Source organism: Geotrypetes seraphini, chromosome 5 (genome assembly GCF_902459505.1).
Source record: "Geotrypetes seraphini chromosome 5, aGeoSer1.1, whole genome shotgun sequence".
Taxonomy (NCBI): Eukaryota; Metazoa; Chordata; class Amphibia; order Gymnophiona; family Dermophiidae; genus Geotrypetes; species Geotrypetes seraphini.
In genome coordinates this window covers 92952407-92964950 of record NC_047088.1, presented here as the reverse complement: position 1 = coordinate 92964950, position 12544 = coordinate 92952407, and the positions used below count along the sequence as shown (strand labels likewise).

The following is a 12544-nucleotide window of genomic DNA, read 5'->3' as shown; positions in this document are numbered from 1 at the left end:
TCAGTGAAGATAAGTGGAATATTTCCTCTATCATTTAATTTTCATTGGTACACTACAACACAGCATAATGCTTTGTCACATAATGAAGGTTTTTTGCCAGTAAGGTAAACGCTCGACCGCCTCTTTGAGCCGTTTTGGTGAGGTGGGAGGGCCCTATCTAAGGCTTTTTCCTTCACTTTTAGATTGAGTCAAGCCTATGCTATTTCTGTTTTGCATCTTTGGACATCTTCTTATTCAATATTGAAAGTGTTTATCTTATCATACCTAGCATATGTGACACCCTGGGCCCATCATTTTTTGATACCCCCCTCATCCATATGAAAAACATTATTTTTAGTAACAATCCATACATTGCACAACAAGAGTGTGCCTAGGAAAAGGTAGCATCTTATATACTCACCCATTGTAAAGCTAAACAAGCCAGACTAGTACAGATTGATCCTGCACAGTCAGTGCTAACAGAGAACCATATCTTTCAAATGTACAGAACACAGAAAACACCTTCACCCAGTATGGAATATGTCATCACAAACTAACCCCCGCCCCATCTTTTACAAAACCCGTAGCGGGGTTTTTAGCACTGGTCAGTGGTAAGATCTCCAATGCTCATAGAATTCCTATGAGCGACAGAGCTGTTACCGCCACGGCCGGCACTAAAATCCACGCTATGGTTTTGTAAAAGGAAGGGGTAAAATAGACATACGAGGTATATAGACAAAAGTTAAACTGAACCACCAAGCAGCTGGACACTGCATACAATACACTACAGAAACAGAAACAGTGATGCTTGTCCCCTAATATTGTGCAAAATATAGATAGATGTAAATTTGAAAAAAAAGCAGAGAAATGGCAATCATCACTTTACAAATTAACAAATAACCCTCCACCCTCCCCTTTTATGAAGCGACACTGGCTGGCAATAAAAAACTCTAATGTGGCTTCATAAATACCCCCCCCCCCCCATTTTTATGAAGCTGCGTTAGCATTTTTTATCGCCAGCCGTAGCAGTAAAAGCTCCAGCGCTCATAGAATTCCTGTGAGCGTCGGAGCTAATATTGTCATGGCTTCACGGGGGGGGGGGGGGGAATAAAACAAAAATAGAAAATAAGATAATACCATTTTATTGAATTAATACATTTTTAAATTGGCGTTCAGAGGCCAAAACCTCTTTTCTCGGGTCAGTAAAGTATATTGCTGTTACAATATCTTGTCGTGACCTGAGGAAGGGGATTTTAGTCTCTGAATTAGTCAAAAATGTATTATAATTAGTCCAATAAAAGGATCACCTTATTTCTATTTTCTATTTATAAATATTTATCAACACAGCTACAATACTTCTTTATCCTAAAGCAAAAAAATTATACAGAAATTTTTTCTACCTTTGTCTTCTCTGGTTTCTGCTTTCTTCATCTTCTAATCACTCTCTTCCTTCAATCCACTGTCTGCCCTCTTTCTGCCCCTTCTATATGGTATCTTCTCTCCGTCTATGCCCCTTCCAGAAACTGTCTGCCTCCCCCTTCCATCTCTCCCTCCATCCCCATTGGTCTGGCATCCATCTTCTTCCCTCCCCTCCCCCCCCCCCCAGAAGCCTGGCATCTCTCTTCTCTATTTCCCTTCCCTCTCCCACACCCCCATGGTTTGGCATTTCACTTTCTCCTTACCTTCCCTCATCTTCCTTCTCAATTTATTTTCTGCATTTGTCTAGATGAAATTCTTACTACCCAGTCCTCAATTTTCTTTTTCACTGTGTCTACCTACAGCTTGCCACCTCTTTCCCTCACCCCTCCAATATTTTACTAACTTTGCCCTTTATTTTTCCCCTCCTTCCATCCTTTTTCTACCCCTTCCATCCATCATCTTCTCCTCTCTGTCCACTTGCAGCCAGCATCTGCCCCCTCTCTCCACTTCCATTGTCTGCTCCACTCATTTTTACCTCCCCACTTCCTTCCTGCATCTGCTCCCCTCTTTCTTTTTCTCCTCCCTACTTCCATCCAGCATACGCTCCCTTCTCTCTCCCATCCCCACTTCCATCCACTTCCATCCAACATATATAGGTAACATAGGTTCTCCCTTTCCACTAACATCAAATGTCTGCCCTTTCTCTCTCTCTCTCTATCCTCCTCTCTTCTATCAGCATCTGCCCCTTCTTCTTCCACCACACTTCCATCAGCATCTGCCTCCTTTCTCTCCCTTAAAGCCAATTCCATCCAGTATCCTTCCCCCTTCTGCATCTCTCTCTCTCCCTGCACACCAATCCCATCAGCATCTGCCCCCTTTCTCTCCCTCCACCACCCTGCCATACCAGTCTACTGCTCCCTTCTTCTCATCCCAATGCCATTGAGTATCTTGCCCCCTCCCTACCGCTGCTGCATGCTTTCCGAAACCAGCAGCAGCAGCAGCTGTAAACTTAAATGCAGTCATCACAGGACCCTGCTGCACCTCCGCAGCTTCCAGCTCTGCTGCAGAACAAGGAGGAGATGGACCGGCAGCATGGGGAGGTGCAGGAAGGTCCCATGAGGACTGAATTAAAGTTTACTGCCACTGCTGCTGGTTCTGGAAAGCAGCAGTGGCAGAGTAGGCCAGGAGGTTCTGGACTCGGTATACCGTCTGTGCACACCCTTAGAGTGTGCACTCTGGGCGGATTGCCTCTCCTACCCCACCCTTGCTATGCTCCTGCCTGGCAATATTCCACACTGGTATCCAGATATGAGCTGCCTCAAACCTTTAGGGGATAGAAGAAAGTTATAAATGCCCATTTGTTTTAATTTAACTCAGGACAGTTGAATGCCACTGGCTGAGCTCCTGGCTCCACCCACATTGTGCCTCAGAATATCCAGTGCTATCCGTTTAGTGCTGGGGTGGTCTGCAAAGATTGTCAGTGGTATTATCTGGATAATGTCCTGAAAATCAGTGGACGGCCCTAGTCAGAGGACTTGTCTAATAGAAGGTTAAGTTCTAATCTTGGTTTTCATGCTCTCTCTGCAACCTCTGGGGGTTTTTTTTCAGGGTGCTCCAGAGGGTGTGATTGATCGTTGTAACTATGTGCGTGTTGGTACTACACGCGTTCCCCTGACCAACAGCATCAAAGACAAGATTCTCACTGTAATAAAGGAGTGGGGCACAGGGAGAGACACTTTGCGATGCCTGGCTTTGGCTACTCGTGACACCCCTCTCAAAAGGGAAGAGATGAACCTGGAAGATTCTACCAAGTTTGCAGAATACGAGGTGAGTCAGTAGCTGTAACACAACTTCCATGGCAAAAGTAACTTATCAAACATTAGCTACAGATACCCTTCCATTGATAGAGAAAAAGAAGAACAAATCCTGCATCTAGCATCCAGCCACCATGTAATCTATTTGTATCATACAAGAATGACTTTTTGTGGTTATTTTGATTTGATCCATTGCATGCAGATCTATATAATGAAAACCCAGCTGGCTAGGGGTTCCAAAGGACAGTGGAAACCTCTGGATTAGACGTAGCCCATTCAGTGGCGTAGTAAGGGGGGGTGGGAGGGGCGGTCTGCCCCGGTGCAGTCTTCCTGAGGGCACAGCACTCCTCCTCTCTGCCCTGCCTCCCCCAGTTCCTCTCCTTGCTGTGTGTGCCCCTTGCCTTCCTCCGTACCTTTTTCACTTTCCCTGTGCGAGGTTACTGCCCGCTTGGCATCGGCGCTCTCTCTGACTTCACTTCCGGGACCCGCACCTAGGAAGTGATGTCAAAGGGTGAGCCGACACCGACATAAGCATACTGCTCACACTGGAGAAGTTAAAAAGGTATGGAAAATGGGAAGGGGAGGTGCGCGGCGGGGAGGCTGGGGAGGGGCTCTACCGCCCCGGGCACCTCTCACCCTTACTACATCACTGAGCCTTTGCATCATTCCATTTTAGTTTTAGAGTAGCACTTGTAAGAGTAAATAGAGGACAAGTTCTTGACCACTATGGTGATAACTTACAAGTAACCTTTCTGTGCCCTCCAGGCCGATCTGACCTTTGTTGGCTGTGTTGGCATGTTGGATCCTCCCCGTAAAGAGGTCACTGGCTCTATTGAGCTATGTCGTGATGCTGGCATCCGGGTTATCATGATTACTGGAGACAACAAAGGGACTGCCATTGCCATCTGTCGCCGCATTGGCATCTTCCATGAAGATGATGAGGTCTCTGGCAGAGCCTACACAGGACGTGAATTTGATGACCTGCCACCAGCTGAACAGCGTGAGGCATGCAAGCGCGCCTCTTGTTTTGCCCGTGTGGAGCCTACCCACAAATCCAAGATTGTGGAATTTCTGCAGTCATTTGATGAGATCACAGCTATGGTGAGACTTCCAGGGATGAGAAGGGATGGACAGTTGGTTCTTGGGAATGGTGAAAGAGGCATAAAAAGCTGTCATGCGACATGGAGGAGAGCTTCTTCTATAAAGTTTTAGAAAAGCATTTGGGTTTGAAGAGATATTGATGAACAAAACAAAAGTTATAAGATTAAGGGAAGAGTTACCAGTGACAGACAACTGTGGAGAAAGAGATATGTGGTTTAGTTTAGGGAGGAATAACCTACCTATTTGCACTTAGGTGACAAAACAGCTCTATTTCCTAAGAAACCTGTTGAGGTTTATGCAGTCTGGAAAGGGTAGGATAAGGATGACCTTATGGAACAGTGGTAATAACTCAATCTCAAATTTAAAAGTGGAGTTAGCTGGCTGACAATAATCTCTTGTATTCTTCGTAGACTGGGGATGGCGTAAATGATGCTCCAGCACTAAAGAAGGCTGAAATTGGTATTGCCATGGGTTCTGGCACTGCAGTTGCTAAAACCGCTTCTGAGATGGTGCTGGCAGATGATAATTTCTCTACTATTGTAGCTGCAGTAGAGGAAGGCAGAGCCATCTACAATAACATGAAACAGTTCATCCGCTACTTGATCTCCTCCAATGTCGGTGAGGTTGTCTGGTGAGTGTCGTTGATAACCTCGATTTCTTTGAGATCGCCTACTTAGTGTCATCAACCATACTTCAATAATTGGCAAATGTTAGATAGGTCAACTGGTCATTGCTAGCTGAGCTCTTATCCTTTACAGAAAAGCACAAGACTGTGGGCTGTACCAGAGGAACTGAAGTTCTAGGAGGACCTACTATTATAAGTAACATATGTGGATCTTTTGTATACATTATAAAAGTAAAGTTTTTTTTTACTAGAACTCATAAAATTAGTGGGCAAATTAAAATTTATATTGAAACATCCCTCCTCCGTCCTTCCCCCTCTCTCCTTTACTTCTGTTTCTTCACTTCTTCCCATTACCCCCTCATCCATCTCACGCCTCCTTCCCTTTGCTTTTCTTTACCTCATGACTTCCTTTGCCCCTTTTGTCTTACTTCACACCCTTTCCCTCCCTCCACTGTTTTCTCTTTTTGCCTCGGTATTATCACAAGGGCAGTCATTCCCTTCAACTGCCTCAGCCTGAGGTTTTTGTCCTATGCCACATATATGGCCTCTTGTCTGGCCCAGTGTTATTGGGGCCTATGTAGTTGAACCATTGCTGGCATATGTGTGGCTCTTCTCTCCTCCATATTCCTACTAGTTGCCCAGGTCTCCTTTGTCTGGTGGGGCCACATAGCACTCCAGACACAGCCCAGACATTGTGGCCTGACAGTGCTCTTACCACTACTGTGCTCCTGTGTCTTCTGGGCCTCATGCTGATCACAATACTTTCACTTTACATCTAGGGGTTAATTTTGTTACGAGGATGTCAAAGAAAAAGCCCCAAAAGGCATCTAGTTTAAACCTATTTTATAAAGGTAGCAGAGATGCCCTTTGTGCACTGTGAAAAAGTGGAGAGTGTTGGGAGGAACACTTCCTCACTGAAGAGACAGTGGAGCTGCCTGACATCAGGGGTGCCAAACAGCCAAAGCAAGTCCTCAGTCAGAGGGGTGTGGTTTAAAAGAAAGGAAAGTTAAAAACCTTATGAGTTTGTAGAGTTGGAGAGGTTCTGCAGCAAGATACTTCCCAGGGAAAGACCCCGAGGCAAGAGGTCCTTGTAAGATGACTACCTGGTGTTGGACAGAAGCAGAGGCTTCAATGAGGTAAGACAAGTTTATCTAAGAGTGTGGATTAAACTGGTGAGAAGAAGGAAAAGTAGCATACTTGTTTTGAAGAGCCAGTCAGGGACAGGGAGTAAAAAGGAACTATAATCAAACTCTAGTTGGTTATTTATTTGAGTGTCTAGCCTGTGGAGAGAATAGACTTGCGACATACCTTTCTTGAGACATACTTGTTTTGAACTCAAGTTCAAGTTTCAAGTTTTATTAAGGTTTGTTGTACACGCAATGTTAAATACTTCAATGCGTAGAACATTTAAAAAAATAGGAGACAAAACAGAACAGTTTTATACAATTAAATACACAATAAATATGTACTAATAAATAACTGGTACAGAAGGTGAGGGGGATGAGCTACAATCTTTAAAGAAAGAGAAGAAACATTTAGGGAAAAAACACATATGGTGGGTAACACAAAAGAAAAAAGAGATATAAAGGGATAAATAATCATAGAAAGAAAGAAGATAAATTTATGACCTACGCATAGGTCTAATTAGGATCTATGAAATTTAATGATTGGTAAATTACTATCTATATTTTAAATGCATCCTTATACAGAAAACTTTTTAAAGAACGCTTGAATTTTTCTAGAGGATTCATTGTGTAAATATATTGGTAAATTGTTCCAGAGCTGGGGTGCTATAACCGAGAAAATAGTAGATCTCCTGGTCCCTATTACTTTTAAAGAAGGGATAGTTAGTAAATGTTGTTCTGTTGATCTAAGTGCCCTGAATGGAGAATACGGTATGAAGAGACAATCCAAAAATATCGGAGCATTAGATTGTTGAATTTTAAAAGTTAACAGTATAATTTTAAAAGTTATTCTATGTGTAATTGGTAACCAATGTGCTGCTTGTAGAAGTGGTGTAACGTGATCATAAAGCTATTGTTTTACTTGCAACCCCTGAGTGTTTTGCTGTATTCCTGGGGGTTCCTGCATTGGCCATGGATCACATTACCACAGCATTTATAAAATATCATCCTAGAAACAATCCTAGAAGCAGCAATGCACAAACTTACACCTGCTCTGAAGATGGTGCAAATGTGTGCATGTATTCAGTGGTGTAGTAAAGGGGAGGTGGGAGGAAAGGCTGGACCACCCCAGGCACCATCTTTAGGGGGGACGCTGGCACCGGCACCTCTCTTCCTCTCCACCCCCACTTCTTACCTATTTAAATGTTAGCCTGTGCAAGCAGCATCTTCCACCTACTTCTTGTGCTCCCTTCTGACGTCACTTCCTGGTCACAGGACCAGGATGTGATGTCAGAAGGTTGCTGGCATGAGCATTAGGTGGAAAATGCGGCTCGCACCGGTAAACATTTCAAGAGATATGTGAGGAGGAGGGGATGGAAGAGCATGGAAGAGTGGGGAGGCACACGATGCGGTGATGCTGGGTGCCACCGCCCCAGGTGCCAACCTCACTTGCTACGCCACTGCATGTACTCAACATATATTCTGTATATTTTATAAAATAGCATGTATGTACAACACAACTCCGTTCCTTCCTGCCTAAACTACTGCCCCAGGAATGCCTACGCATGGATTGCATAGAAGTAGGCCCACTCTCTGTGCACGTACTTTTTACAAACACAAGTGATTGTGTTTTTTACATATAGCTATAGTTTACAGTTTATTATCATAATAAAGTCTAGGCAGTTTACAATAAAAGTAAATCACGTTACTAATGGCAAGGGCTGTTAAGATAAAGGAAATGGAGAGCTAGATTACAGTTTCTAAAATAATAAGAAAAAAAATGTGAACTTATCAATTAAGTAATATTAACACTCAAAAGGAAGAAAGAGAAAAGTAAAAACACAACAGTGAAAACTATGGGCCCCTTTTACAAAGCTACAGTAGCAAGTCCCGGCACAGCAAATGTAATGCAGCTCATAGGAACTCATGTCATATTTGCCACATGGAAATAGCTACCACGACTTTCTAAAAGGGGCCCTACATGTCCATCTAACTTGCCCAACCCGTACAGCCAAAGTATACAAAAAGAATACTTATTTCCTATAGAGAAAAATAATAAAAGAAAAACTTTAGTAAAATAATAAATTTTCAATGCTTTTTTAAATTTTATAACTCTCTTCTCAAAAGTCCAAGAGGATATCATTCCAGAGAACTGGAGTACGAACTCTACAACTCATTTGCCAAGTAATATCTTATTGTACATGATGATATGAAGATACAAGTGCAGCTAAGAAGAGCATAACATACATGTCAGTGTGTATGGAATAAAATGACTATAAAGAAAGGTTGGAAGTACAAAGAGAAAAAATTTATAAACAATTATAAGAATTTTAAAGGGAATTTTATAGGAGACTAGCAACCAATGTTTTTCTTGTAGCAAAGGTATGACTCGATAAAATGTTTTAGCGCCAAATAATAAGTGAACTGCTATGTTATATACTAATTGAATCTGTCTTAACTGACAAACAGAATTCTAGTGCAATGTGTCTAGTGGTCCTGAACGTTAGAGTTTTGCATCTGAACCCGCAAGTTGCTTGCAGAATGCTGTCAATCTTTTTTTCAACTCCACATCCTTCAAAGGGAGCTGCTCCTGCTCTTTTAGTATTTTTTCTGCAAGCAAGTTGCTCAGCAGTGCTCTGCAGTTTTATTATTTTAGGGTATTTTTTTTTTAAGTGGTCGGTTGGAGGCTCAATGCCCAGAGGTTTCCACTTGTTAGAACTTCTGTCTGGGAGAAGATGCATACTCACACTGCAGAAGTCTGCTGCTAGCAGGATCAGGCTTCGGGAACACCTAGCTAGCCAGCCTGCGTTTGTATTTTTTGGAGCTCAGGGGCCGTCCCCTACATAGCTGCTTGTATCACTGATATATCAGAAGCTTGAGCGTAGGCTATATGGCTCCGTCCTGGCTTGGCTGGGCTTAATAGTGGTCCAGAGTGCAGTGTGTGATCCTCCCCCCCTTTGCAGCGAATTGTTTTCTGGGCATTGAGGCTCAGTCTGACTTCAGTCTGAAGACCAAGTTCACCTGGTGAACCTATGAAGCAGAGTTCTTCTCCATTTGTCCCAGCTGCATTCGTATTCCGAAACAGGCAGGCACATGGCACAGTTAGTAAGGCTATTATAGCCTACGGGGAAAATCAGGAGGTCTCTAAAAGTGAAATTTTGAGATTTCTGCAGTCATACACAAGGTCCCCCATATTTAAAATCTCTTTCCCTGCAGCTTTTGTACTTCAGGGAAGCCTCCACGAGTCGTTTGGCATGATTTTGCTGGTCCTCGAGGACCCCAGTAAAAGGCTTCACCCCCAATTTTGTGAATTTTATGTGGAATGCCTATTTAAACTGCTGAGGATCCTCAGAGTCTGCTTTCAGTGCGATGGAGGCGGTGATACAGGAGTCATCCCCTCAGCATGTGTCCCAGTCAGACAAGGACAGAGAGCTAGACCAGGAGGTTCAGTCACACATAGACTGAGAGGATGAAAAGTCCATTTCAATGCAGTTTCTCTGGTAGATTCTTGTTCTCTGCATGAGACCATCAGTCAAGAAGCATTAGTGGCCCTGGGGAAAAGACCCAACTGTGCGCCAGCTGTTCAAAGCCTCTGCATTCTCAGGCATTATTTTTGCCTTGCTGCGAGAACTGAAGCTGGAAGTTCCTCCAGGTCCCTCGACACAGTACTCAATTATGAGTGGCTCAGTTGCTCCAACTGTGTTCTTTCCTTTGCATCTGGACAGCACAAAGCTGATTACCGACCACTGGGAGTCATTAGAGGGGTCCCTGCAAGTGGCTAAAATTATGGCCAAGCTTTATCCAGTGGTTCCAGATTTTCCAGCAGCAATTTGTTCAGTCGAAGGTGTATTCACAGGTGAAGAATTTTTGTGCACAAAAGAGGAGTGGATCCTGGATGTGATAGTATGTGATGACGTTAAAGTCGCCAAACAGGTTGAAAATGCAACGGCGAAAGCTAGAAGGATGCTTGGGTGCATAGGGTGAGGAATAGCCAGTTAAAAAAAGGAGGTATTGATGCCCTTGTATAAGACTCTAGTGAAACCTCATTTAGAATATTGTGTACAATTCTAGAGATAGCACTTTCAAAAGATATAAACAGGATGGAGTTGGTCCGGAGGAATGCAACTAAAATGGTTGGTGGTCTACATCATAAGGCATACAGGGACACACTTAAAGATTTCAATATGTATACATTGGAGGAAAGGCGGGAGAGGGAAGGTATGATATAAACATTTAAATACATATGTGGCATAAATATGCATGAGGCAAGTCTCTTTCATTGAAAGAAGACTCCAGAGTGAGAAGGCATAGGATGAAGTTAAGAGGCGATAGTCTCAGGCATAATCTAAGGAAATACTTTTTTATAGAAAGGGTGGTAGATGCATGGAATACTCTCCCAATAGAGGTGGTGCAGACAAAGACTGTGTCTGAATTAGAGAATGACACGGTGATTGTTACCCGTGGCTATCCACCGGTAGCTGCGGGTAACCCACCAAAACGGGGAGGAAAAGAAACTGGTTGCTGCGGATATGGGGACAAGGCCATTCACTGCCCCATGGAGCAGTGAATGGTCTTGTCCCTGCAGTTTTTTGTGCGTGTTGCCACATTTATCACCCCTCACAATCTCGCGATCCAGCAGCCCCCTATCTCCTTCTTCCCGAGAGTCGCGCTCTGGGCATCTCCCTCCTTCCCTTCCCCTCCCCTTTGCTGGTGATATTTAGTTTTCCGTCTCTGAGTGGCACGAGCCTTCATACAAGTTGTGCACGGCTGCCTGAAACTCCTCCTCTGATGCAACCAGAAACAGGAAGTTGCTTCAGAGGAAAAGTTTCAGTGCAGCCACATGCGACTTGAGAAAAGGCTCATTGTTCGGGGACAGAAAAATGAAAATCGCCAGCGAAGGTAAGGGGAAGGGAGGGGGGGAGATGCCCAGATTGTGGCGAATGGAAGGGAGGGAAGGGGCTGCTGGACCGCATGAAGGGTGCTGAAGGGAAGTGGAGAGAGAGGAGGAGGGGATAGATGAACAGACGCTGAAGAGAAATGGGGAGGAGAGAGTCAGGAGCAGACACTGCATGGAAGTGGGTAGGAGAGAGAGAGGGAAACATGCTGGAAGGAAGTGAAGAGAGAGGGGGACGGGAGGGAGGAGCATGGAAGTGGGTAGGAGAGAGCGTGGAGAAGATGCTGAAAGAAAGTTGGGACGGGAGAGAGTGGAACAGACGCTGAAGGAGAGTAAGGAGGAGAGACAGGGGAGCATATACTGAATGGAAGGAGGGGATAAAGAAAACAGAGCACATGCTGGATTGGGGAGACAGATACCAGATCTGAGGGGAGGAAAGGAGGAGAGAGATGCTAAAAACCACCTGGGGGAGGGAGAAGAAGACAGAGTGCCAGACTTGGGGGGAGCGGAGGGAAGATGTGTGCCAGACCAATGGGGAGGGGGGTGGGAGAGATGGAAGGGAGAAGCACAATTTCTGTTAGAAGCATAGAAATAGAGCAGATTCCATATGGAAGAGGCAGAGAGAAGGCAGACAGTAGATGGAAGGAATAGAATGACGAGAAGATGAAGAAAGTAGAAACCAGAAAACAAAGATAGAAAATTTTTTTTCAAATTTCTTTACTGTTTTTTCGCTTTAGGATAAAATAGTATATTAGTTGTATTGAAGATCTCTTCCTCTAGTTTGGCAGCTAGAATTTTGATTTATAAAATGACAATTGTACAGAATTCCATACTTAAATAAAATAAGTTCAGTATAAAACTATTTGAGGCTTGTGCGGATGGGATCAGATGGTTTGTGGGGACAAGGCAGAGACTGGGACCAAGCTCATGGGGATGGGGCGGGGGCGAGGACTGAGCTCGCGGGGATGGGATGGGGTTGAGCTCATGGGGACGGGGACAAATTTTTTCCCCCGTGTCATTCTCTAGTCTGAATTCAAGAAAGTGTGGGACATGCACATTAGATCTCTTAGGGAGAGGAAGAGATAGTGGACACTGTGGATGGGCCATTTTGCCTTTATCTGCCATCATGCTTCTATGGAGATATACGTAGGTGAAGATTTGAGCCAAGAAAAACATTTCCTTGCTTTTGGAAAGGATTAATTATAGGCCATTTGAGCAGAAAGCTTTATAAAATTACCTCCTTATTGATCACTACTAACACTACTTCACAGTGAGTGATTTATATAACACCTATCATAAATTCAAATTCTGTATTATACAAAGAACATCAATAAAATATATAAAAATGGTGATTTCAGTGGATACCTGAGCTTCCACTGCTGCTAGGGCTAACCTCTCTCTTTCTTCCCCCCCCCCCCACCCAGCCCCTTAAAACACTACTATAGCTATGAAAACCAGATTTCTTGAAAGGTTTAGACAAGTTCTTGAAGAAAATGTCTAAGACCATTATTAAACAGGTGGACTTGGGAAAACCACTGTTTATCCTTGAGTAGAAGCACAAAAGACTGGCTCTTCTTTGGGATCCTGC

At 43.9% G+C, this 12544-nt stretch overlaps 1 protein-coding gene across 2 annotated transcripts in view; it reads left to right on the top strand.

Annotated features, from left to right (window-relative positions):
• The window catches only part of ATP2A1 (ATPase sarcoplasmic/endoplasmic reticulum Ca2+ transporting 1), a 114339-nt gene that overhangs the window by 78492 nt on the left and 23303 nt on the right, over positions 1 to 12544 (top strand). For both annotated transcript variants that reach the window (XM_033944508.1, XM_033944509.1), the window contains exons 14-16: positions 3007 to 3225; positions 3978 to 4313; positions 4724 to 4944. In XM_033944508.1, the coding sequence (XP_033800399.1) occupies positions 3007 to 3225; positions 3978 to 4313; positions 4724 to 4944 (776 nt within the window). The remainder of the gene's footprint in view (positions 1 to 3006; positions 3226 to 3977; positions 4314 to 4723; positions 4945 to 12544) is intronic.